The sequence below is a fragment of the Talpa europaea genome, assembly GCF_964194135.1.
Source record: "Talpa europaea genome assembly, chromosome: 16".
In the NCBI taxonomy this organism is placed as follows: domain Eukaryota; kingdom Metazoa; phylum Chordata; class Mammalia; order Eulipotyphla; family Talpidae; genus Talpa; species Talpa europaea.
The window spans coordinates 40,898,435-40,908,086 of NC_140084.1; the positions used below are offsets into that span (position 1 = coordinate 40,898,435).

The following is a 9,652-nucleotide window of genomic DNA, read 5'->3' on the forward strand; positions in this document are numbered from 1 at the left end:
CTAGGGCACACGACTTGGCCACCGGAGCAGGGACTGGATTTCACGTCGCCCCACAGCCTCGCGTCCTGGCGGGGCGCACAGTCTTCGCAGCCGTCTGCCGGGGCCCCTAGGGGCTGGGAAGCGAGGCCTCCTCGGCGCGCCTGGGGAAATTCGGGTTCTAACAGGGGGAGTCGCGCCTCCTGGGAAGGAGACCCCACTCTGCATCCGGTTGGCCTCCAGGGTCCGGAACGCGGGGCTCCACCCTCGCGGAGCTAGCACCTGGCGTCTGGGCGTGCCTCAGTTTCCCGGAGGCGGGGCGCTCTTCACCTCCGCCCCTCCTCTTTCTCTTCGGGGCGCTCGCGGCCGCGGCTCGAGCGCTCCCGGAACTGAAACTCGGCTCCGGGCCGTCGAGAGGCGGGGGCCACGTCACCGGGCGGCCGGGGGCTGTCGGGGAGCGGGTGGCGGCGGGCGCCATGCGGCGGGGCGCGCTCCTGGCGGGCGCCCTGGCCGGGTACGCCGCGTACCTGGTGCTGGGCGCGCTGCTGGTGGCGCGGCTGGAGGCGCCCCAAGAAGCTCGACTTCGAGCCGAGCTGGAGAAACTGCGGGAGCAGCTGCTGCAGAGCAGCCCGTGCGTGCCCCCCGCGGCCCTGGACCACTTCGTGGAGCAGATGCTGGCGGCCGGACGGCTGGGGCGCGCCGCGCTCAGCAACTCTTCGGACCCGACCTGGGACTTTGCCTCGGCCCTCTTCTTCGCCAGCACGCTGGTCACCACCGTGGGTACGTGAGCGCCGTCCCCGCCGCCTGGGCGTCCGCGAGCCCTCCCGAGATACCCCTAACTCAGGGCATCGCTCCCCCTCCCTTACAGGCCTGGGGTGCCCTCCACATCCCCCAGGGACGACTGGATCCCTTACGCGTGGTGTCTGCCACCCTCTGAAGTCTCCACCCCAGCCTCTCCTCCCAGGAGGTGGTACCCCAGCTCTGGCCCAGACCCAGGCTGCCCTCTGAGCATCCGGGACCCATATCTCTGCCTTAACCCTCTTGGAGACCCAGGTCCTTCCAGCCTCCGCTGGGCCTAGGACCATCCTCAGGCCTCCAGCTAGGAGGACCTGGATCCTCTGGGCTTGAGCCCCGGTCAGGCAAGCACCTGTCCTCGCTGGGCTGCGGCGGCCATCCCTTCCCACAGTGCCTCCTGACTCCAGGTATGTCCTTCTGGGACACTTGTGCCCCAACCTCCTCCTGACCCTGGGTGACATGAGCGCGACCCCTGCATCTCCAGGTCCCCTCCGGGCACATCGCTGAGCCCACACTGACAGTACAGAAGGCGCGCCCGCAGGAGGGCTTAGCCCCCACCTGAGAAGTCAGCCCCCGGGGGGGGGGTGACTGCCCTTCTCCAGACCAAGACCACTCCTTTCTGGGCCCCAAACTCCCAGGCAGGGACCCTGACTCAGGACCCAGGGCCCATCTCCACATACCCCACACCATCTTAACATCTCTCATACTGGGGAACCCTCAATTCAGGGCTTTCCTCCTAATAGGGACACCCCTATTCCCCCTGGACCTGACCTGGGCTTCCCAATTCAGCAGCCCCCGACTGTGAGTGTGTATGAGGACTTCTGCCATGGAAGGAGGAAGCGCACCCTCCCCGGAGGCTCCCTCCCCCGACTTTCCAACCAGAAGTCCCCTACTGGGACTGCCCCCTCCACTCCCCAAACCCTCACCTCCATAAGAATCCCTGGGGCTTTTCAACCAGGGAACCCCCCTTAGGGCCGCTTTGATCCTGAGAAACCCTGGCTGAGACTCTGACACCGACACCCTCAGGAGGGTGAAATTCTGAGTCACCCCACTGCCTGGCGGGGACTTGGGTGCCCTCTGCGCGCTCTCGGAGAGCAGGGTCTCCCCACCCCCCCACAGGAAGCCACCCCACTCAGCTCTGTGGTGCTCCTGCTGCCCAGAGAGCCCCTGCACACCCTGGTATTCCCAAGAAAGAGAATCTCCTGGGCACTGCGAACCCCTCCAGTCTCTACCAGACCCTTAGCTGGGACCCCCGCTCTGCACTGCCCCAGCCTGCTCTGGACCTGAAATCCTCCCCTCCCTCAGGGTTTCCGGACCTCTGCACCCCAGCACCCTCCTCAGCAGCCACTCAAGAGCACCCTTGCTTTCCACCTAGACCTTCTCAGTGATGACCCAGGGCACCGCCCCCTCCTTTAGCCCCCTGAGCCCTGTCTGCTCCTCAGGCCTCTTTGGGCTCAGCAGCCCCCTCTGCCTGAGCAAGACCACTCCTTTCTGGGCCCCAAATTCCCTGGCAGGGACCCTGACTCAGGACCCAGGGCCTATCTCCACATACCCCACATCATCTTAACATCTCTCATACTGGGGAGCCCTCAATTAAGGACTTTCCTTCTAATTTCTGGGAGGGGACACCCCTCCCAGAAAACACCCCCACTGGGGCCTGTCCCCTCCCTCCTCTGGACCCAGGATCCCTTTCAAGCCAAGACACTGGCCCCTGAGTTAAGATTCTGACTCCCAGGTCCCCTTCTCTGGACCTCTGCTCAGGTGGGACCAATACCCCCACCCCACCCCGCCCAGCCCCTCTGCCTGGAGACAGTCTCTGCAGCCCCCCAGCTGTCTCATTGCTGGGGGAGGGGAGCTGGGCAGGCTCCCCTAAACTCCTAGCTCTCCCTTCCTGCCAGCAGTAGGCTGCCTTGGCAGCACCTTTGGTGCCTCCCCCTGTGGATGGGCAAACACAGGCCTCAAGCAGCAGCTGGAGGCTTCTCACAGGCTGCTGGATTCCACCACCTTCCCGCGCTGGCCCTTCCTTGCCGTGCTGGGCTCCCCAGCCTGCTTCTGGGCTTCCCTGGGCCATGCCAGTGTCTCCCTCTGCCTCCTCGCAGGTCCTGGCTTCTGAGAAGTGTCCCAGGAGGGACAGGTAAGAAAGCCAGGCCCCAAGCAGACACGGCCTAGGTCCAGATCCCTGCCGCACTGCTGCTCATCTCTAGGCCTCAGCGTCCGCCTTCATCTATAAAATGGGATAATAACACACCCAGTTCACAGTAACACTGTGCCTCGCGGAGGGCTGAGCACACCGGGCTCACCTCAGATTGAGCACAACAGCCGTGCAAGGCAGGAGCCATTAGCAGCGCTGTTTTGACAATCTCAGAAAAGGTGCCCAGAGAGGTTGGACAACTTGTCCAAGGCCACACAGCTAGAAGGGGAATGGGGTGGAGAGCTGTTGTTTTCTTTTTTACCTTTCCTTTTTCTTTTTTTTAAGGATTTTGTTTGTATATTTTTGCATAGCAGAACTGGGGCCTGGGCCAGAGGTGTGTGAGGGGGGCGTGAAAGGATTTAACCAGAGACAGAATGGAAAACAGATAAGGCAGATTTTACAGAAATACACTGCTGAGGGGAACAGCGGGTGAGACAGGAGAGGTCTGCTGCGCCATGTGGGTAGCTCCCTGGCTGGGGATCGAACTCAGGCCTAATTGGTGGTAGCGTTGAGACTTAAGCCCTACGTCACGAGGAAGGCCTTTTTTATGTTAAACTAAATCTGAAAGGTTAGATGCATTAGGTTGGCATATTACATTGCTGCTCACAGAATGTTTCCCTCTCCCACAATCCCTTGTCCCTTGCCTTTCTCCTTGTGCTAGAGATTTGAAATAAGGCCATCAGGCCTCAGAGTCCCATGCTCTTTTTTTTGTTTTGTTTGTTTTTAAGATTTATTTATTTATGCATACAAGAACTGGGGTACAAACCAGAGGTGTGGGGGCATGAGAGGATTCACCAGAGACAGAGTGGGGAGCAGAACAGGCGGGTCGACTGAAATACACTGCTGAGGGGAGCAGCAGGCGAGATAGGAGTGATCTGCTACACCATGTGGGTTGCTCCCTGGCTGGGGATTGATCTTGTGCTGCAGAGGCTGTGGACAGCTTCATAGATTGTGTCTTAAACCTTTGCATCACCAGGGAGGCCCAGAGTCCCATGCTCTTAACCCACACGCCTCTTTGGCTTGCATGGAGAGGGCGATGCGTGTGTATTGATGAAGGAAAATTATTCAGACATTTATTAAAAATGGCAGGTTATGACAGAGGGGAGAGCCCTGAGCTCCACTCTGGATAGAGCAAAGTGGATAGTTAGAGCCAAGAGCCCAATGAGGAGGTCAAGGTAGGAGACACGCCAAGGACTGAGATGCAAGGACTTAGCAATCAAGGGTGGGGGTGAGGAGTTTGGAAAGATATCAAAAGCAGGGGGCATCTCCCTAAACTGACAGGATTCCTGCTAGAACTAGGTCTAGTTGAGAATAAGGCTCAGAGGAGCCTGACTCAAGTTTGGTCAAAGAGGAAGGCTTTGTTGGTGTGAAGTGCCTTGCTGCAACTGAGGCCGGAACTTGGAATTAGAGAGGAAGTGGGCATCTCCGTCACGGTGGCTCCTCCCATGCCCTTGCTTGGTGCTCCACTCTGTCCCAACTGGTGGGGTTATTGGTGTGGCACTCGAGAAAGGGGCTGTTTCTGAGCCCATTTTGCAGGTCTCTGAAGGGACAGGCTCAGAGAGTCACTTGGTCGCGGTCATGCAGTGAATCAACAGCAGAGTATTTTGAGACAGTTGGTTCTTTGAGGTAGTAAGTTGAGGCTTGAAGCTCCCATTCTAGTCTAACTATGCTTTTTCTGTTTATAAGGATTTCATGTGCTTTGGAAACCTGGCATTGCAACCAGGCTGCTGGAGTTTCTCCATCAAATCCTGGTATGAATGAGAGTGAGAAACCTCTCAAAAGTGATAAACCTTAATTGCTTATATAAGTTGGAAATTTCTTTCATGTTCATATTCAAGGTAGTCAGTCCAAGACTGGAATGGCGCTTCATGGTCAGAGACCGTCATAATGCCCTGTGTACACTTTCCATTCCCAAGGTTACCTCATGGTCCAAGGTGGCTGCTCAGCTCCAGCCTTTGCGTCTGTGTTCCAGCCAGCAGGAGGAAGGAGGAAAAAATGGAGATCAGCAGCCCCCCACCTTTTTTGAAGATTTATTTATTTATGCATACAAGAGCTGGGGTACAGGCCAGAGATGCCGGGGAGTGAGAAGATTCACCAGAGACAGAGTGGGGAGCAGAACAGGCAGACTGACTGAAATACACTGCTGAGAGGAGCAGCGAGCGAGACAGTAGAGGTCTGCTGCGCCATGTGGGTTGCTCCCTGGCCGGCTGAGGATCGAACTCGTGCTGCAGAGGCTGCAGAGAGCTTTATAGGTTGCGTCTTAACCCCTTGTGCCACTAGGGAGGCCCAGCAGCCCCTCTCTTTAAGAACACTTCCTGAAAGTCATTTGCTGCTTATTGACCAGAAATTAGTCATGAGTCACACCTAGCTATCAGGAGGAGGGAATGTCTTTATTCCAGGTGATCACAGGTCTAACAAAAACTAAAGGACCCTTCCCCCCCAATTTTCTTTTACTGTGGTAAATTAAGTATAACATAAGATGAACTCTCTTAACCATCTTTAAATATACACTTACTGGCATTAAGTGCGTTCCTGGTCTTGTGCAGCCACTACCACCACTCATTTCCAGAACTCTCTTCATCGTCCCCATCTGAAACTCTGTCCTCTATAAACAACTCCCCATCCTCCTCTCCTCAGCCCCTGGCAATCACTATTCCACTTTCTGTCCCCATATTGACTACTATCATGTAAGTGAAATTATGGGTGTTTAAATTTTTGTGACTTGCTAATTTAACTTAGCATAATATCCATGAGGTTCATTCATGTTAATGCATGGCATAATGTCCTTTTCAAGGCTGCGTAATATTCCATTGCATGTATATTACTTTACACACACCTATCTATAGATGTTAACATGTCATAATGTCCTTTTCAAGGCTACGTAATATTCCATTGCATGTATATTACTTTACACACATCTATCTATAGATGTTAACACATGTTATAATGTCCTTTGCAAGGCTGCATAATATTCCATTGCATGTATATTACTTCACACACACACACACACATCTCTCTATACACCACATTCTACTCATCCATCGGGGGTCCCTTAGATTGCTTGTTGGCTATTGTGAGTAATGGTGCGGTGGACATGGGTATACAAGTATCTTTTCAAGTCTCTGCTTTCAAATCAGGCGATCCTTTTGTATAGCAGGCAGACACAGGTGAGTGCCCGTCGTGTGTGTGATGCCGCCACACTTTATGACTGATTCCAGGGCCATATCTGCAATCTCTTGGGCAAGACATTTTTACTGTTAACATAAGCCAGGCCCTTTCCTACCCCGGTCATATCTCTGAGACTTTGGTTGATTCATCTGGGAGATTAAAAAAAAAAAATTAAGTGACACATTGCCAGAGTGAGCCAGTCTCACCAACGCTTGAATTCCCCTTTATCATATTTCTGCTTGCGGAACTCACACCCACATTGACTCTAGTGTGTTCCCTCAGTCTTCTGGGAACCCAGTGGGGCTTGGCACTCCCATTTTAGAGTAGAGAAAACTGAGGCTTTATGCCCAGCTAGAGCCTGTACCCCTCATTCATTAGTGTGCCCACTCTGCCCATGAAGAACTGGTATTCTGGTGGTGAGACATACAGCAAGCAAATAAGTCAACCAGAGTATGTGCTAGAAAATGTTAAATGCAATAAAAACAAAAACAGTTGAGTAAGAGGGTACAACCATTTAAAATAAGGTGGCCAGGGAAGCCCTCACTGAGAAGGTGACATTTGAGGGGAGACCTGATGGGGGGAGATGGGAGCTGTGTGGCACCTGTGGGGCAAGCATCCTATGGGGAAAGAACAGCCAGTGCAAAGGCCCTGGGGTGGGAACATGCTACCTTGTCGGTCACGCTGAAGACTCTGTCTTTTTCTCTGAGGGTGATGGAGTCCCGGCAGGGTTGAGCAGGTGCGGGGCAGGCCTGACTCAGGTGTCCCATGGGCTGAGTCTAATGAACAGGCTGGAGACGAGGGTGGGGGCAGAAGGGAGCCCAGGGAGGAGGCTGCCAGGGTAGACAGGACCAGGGTGAGGCTGTTGGGGTGCGGAGGGTGGGGCGGGTGAAGTGGGTGGGTGGGGGTGGGGACCTGTTTGAAGGCGGAGACAACAGGGTTCGCTGGCAGATGGACGTGGGTGTGAGGAGGGGGTCAAGGATGATGCGGAGGCCCTTGGAGGAGGGGGCGGAGGGTGGAGGCGCCATCGCCTGAGAAGAGAATGCGGGTGGGCAGGTTTGAGGGAGAAATGACCTCTAAGCTTAGGGTGACTGCAGACCCTGGAGCAGGGGTGCAGATGTCCCCCTTCCTCCCGCAGGCTATGGGTACACGACGCCGCTGACGGACTCCGGCAAGGCCTTTTCCATCGCCTTCGCGCTCCTGGGCGTGCCCGTCACCATGCTGCTGCTGACCGCCTCGGCCCAGCGCCTGTCGCTGCTGCTGACCCACGCGCCCCTGTCCTGGCTGAGCAAGCGCTGGGGCTGGGACCCCCGGCGGGCGGCCCGCTGGCACCTGGTGGTCCTGTTGGTGGTCATTGGGACCGTCTGCTTCGTGGTGCCGGCTGCCATCTTTGCCTACCTTGAGGAGGCCTGGAGCTACCTGGACGCCTTCTACTTCTGCTTCATCTCCCTGTCCACCATCGGCCTAGGGGACTATGTGCCAGGGGAGGCCCCCGGCCAGGCCTACCGGGCCCTCTACAAGGTGCTGGTCACAGGTGAGTGCAGTGGCTGGCTGGGCAGTGGAGGGCCCGAGGGGAACCTGGTCCCCTCCCAACGGGGACGTGAAGGGCACCCGATAGCCCCGAGCTGGGGGGCCCAGTAGACCCAGGGCCTGAGCCCGCACCCCTCTGTCCTCTCCGCAGTCTACCTCTTCCTGGGCCTGGTCGCCATGGTGCTGGTGCTGCAGACTTTCCGCCATATGTCCGACCTTCACGGCCTCACCGAGCTCATCCTGCTGCCCCACCCGTGCCCTGCCAGCTCCGGCGAGGACGAGGATCGGGCAGACATTCTGGGCCCCCAGCCAGAGCCGCACCAGCAACTCACGGCCAGCTCCCACACCGACTACGCCTCCATCCCCAGGTAGCCGGGGTAGGTGCTGCGAGGCTGGGTGCACCTGGCCTGTGCAGAGGGACCCCAGGACTGGAGCTGGAATCCTCGAGCATGCGGGAGTGCGTGCTGGAGGTTGGGAGCCACTGCTGCCACCCAGCTGGCCTTTGTTTTATGTGTCCAGGCTCCACTGGGCACCAAGTTGCCCTCTCATCTCCCCCACTCTATGGCTCTCTGGCTTTCTCACCATCTCGTTTCTTGTCCTGTTACTCCCCGATCCGCCTCTCTCGCTCAGCCTCTCAACGCCGGCCAGGCTCTCTGCTCAGGCCTCCTTTTGAGCATTGGATCAGTCACCACACCTTGGCAAGTGATTGGCCTCTTGGAGCCCTGATCTCCTTGTCTGTCCTGTGGAAAGAACGTATCCACTCATCCCAAACTTCTTTGTGCCAGCCCCAGTGCTGGGTAGTGCGTGGGACAAAGTAGCAGTCAACATGGCTGGGGCTCTGCTCTCGGGCCTCAAAGTCCAGTGAGGTGTAGACCTGTCCCCAGTGGTGACAACCCAGACCAGGCGCAGTGTTAACAGAAGAGGCACAGTGATTAGGAGTGTGATGGAGAAAGTGCTGCCTGGAAAGTCAGGGAGGGCTTCCTGGAAGAAGGAACAATAGCACTCGGCCCCAAAATAAGAAGTAAGTCCAAGATAAAGGTGGATTTGGCTCATTTTGTTCTTAGGTGTTTCTGGGGAGTAATACCTGTCCAGAGAGCTCTGGATAGTCCTGGGTGGTAAGATCTTCCTTGGCTCTGCACAGCTCAGAAGGTGCTGCTCTCAGCTGCAGCACCACTCTGACAGCTGTGTCCGTTTTCCGTGAGCCAATTGCGTGAGATACACTGGACTCTGAGTCCAGCCTGCTGGGACTCAAATCCTGATTCAGCCACGTCCTGCCCGTGTCCTCAGAAGTCACGTCATCTCTGTGATCCTCAGATTCACATCTGTAAGATGGCGATAATAATCCTACCTACTTCAAAAGATTTCTCTGGGTATTTACCTGAAAAACACAAAAACACTAATTTGAAGAAATATATACATCCTCATGTTTATTGAAGCACTGATTACAATAGCCAAGAGCTGGGAACGACTTAGCAGTTCATCGGTTGATGAATGGGTAAAGAAGAGGGGGTGTGCAGCCACAGTGGAATCCTATTAAGCTGTAAAAAGACAAAATCCTGTCATTGGCTACAACACAGATGGACCTAGCAAGCATGAGGTTTAGTGAAATAAGCTTGACAGAACGAAAAGCACCGTATTACTTCACGCCTATGTCAGAGAAAACAGATGAACTGAATAAAACAAAAATAAACTTTTGGACTATTTAAAAAATGATTTCTCAAGCCTGCCATGTTACTCTATGGCCAGGCCCTGTTCTGAGTATTTACAAATGATAGTACCGACATCCGCTTTCTCCACAGGCGAGGAAACTGAAGCACAGGTAGGGGGAGATCCCTCGCTTTGACACAGAGCTAGGAGGTGATTGACTTTCTGTTCGTCCTGCCAAGTTTTCCCTCTCCCAAGATGGTTCATCAGTAATACTGATGGGCTTTTTACTGCTAAAAGTGGACGCACTGAGCCATTGGAGGTGACAGAAGGGATGGGACATGTAAGCCA

General features: G+C 55.5%; 1 protein-coding gene across 1 annotated transcript; it reads left to right on the top strand.

Annotated features, from left to right (window-relative positions):
• Positions 1-452: 452 nt before the first annotated feature.
• On the top strand, positions 453-8,029 carry KCNK6 (potassium two pore domain channel subfamily K member 6; the record flags this gene model as incomplete). The annotated part of the gene is made up of 3 exons (XM_084257361.1): positions 453-756; positions 7,266-7,661; positions 7,809-8,029. The coding sequence occupies 3 exons, from the start codon at positions 453-455 to the stop codon at positions 8,027-8,029; spliced, it is 921 nt and encodes a 306-aa protein (XP_084113487.1).
• Between the last annotated feature and the right edge of the window lie 1,623 nt (positions 8,030-9,652).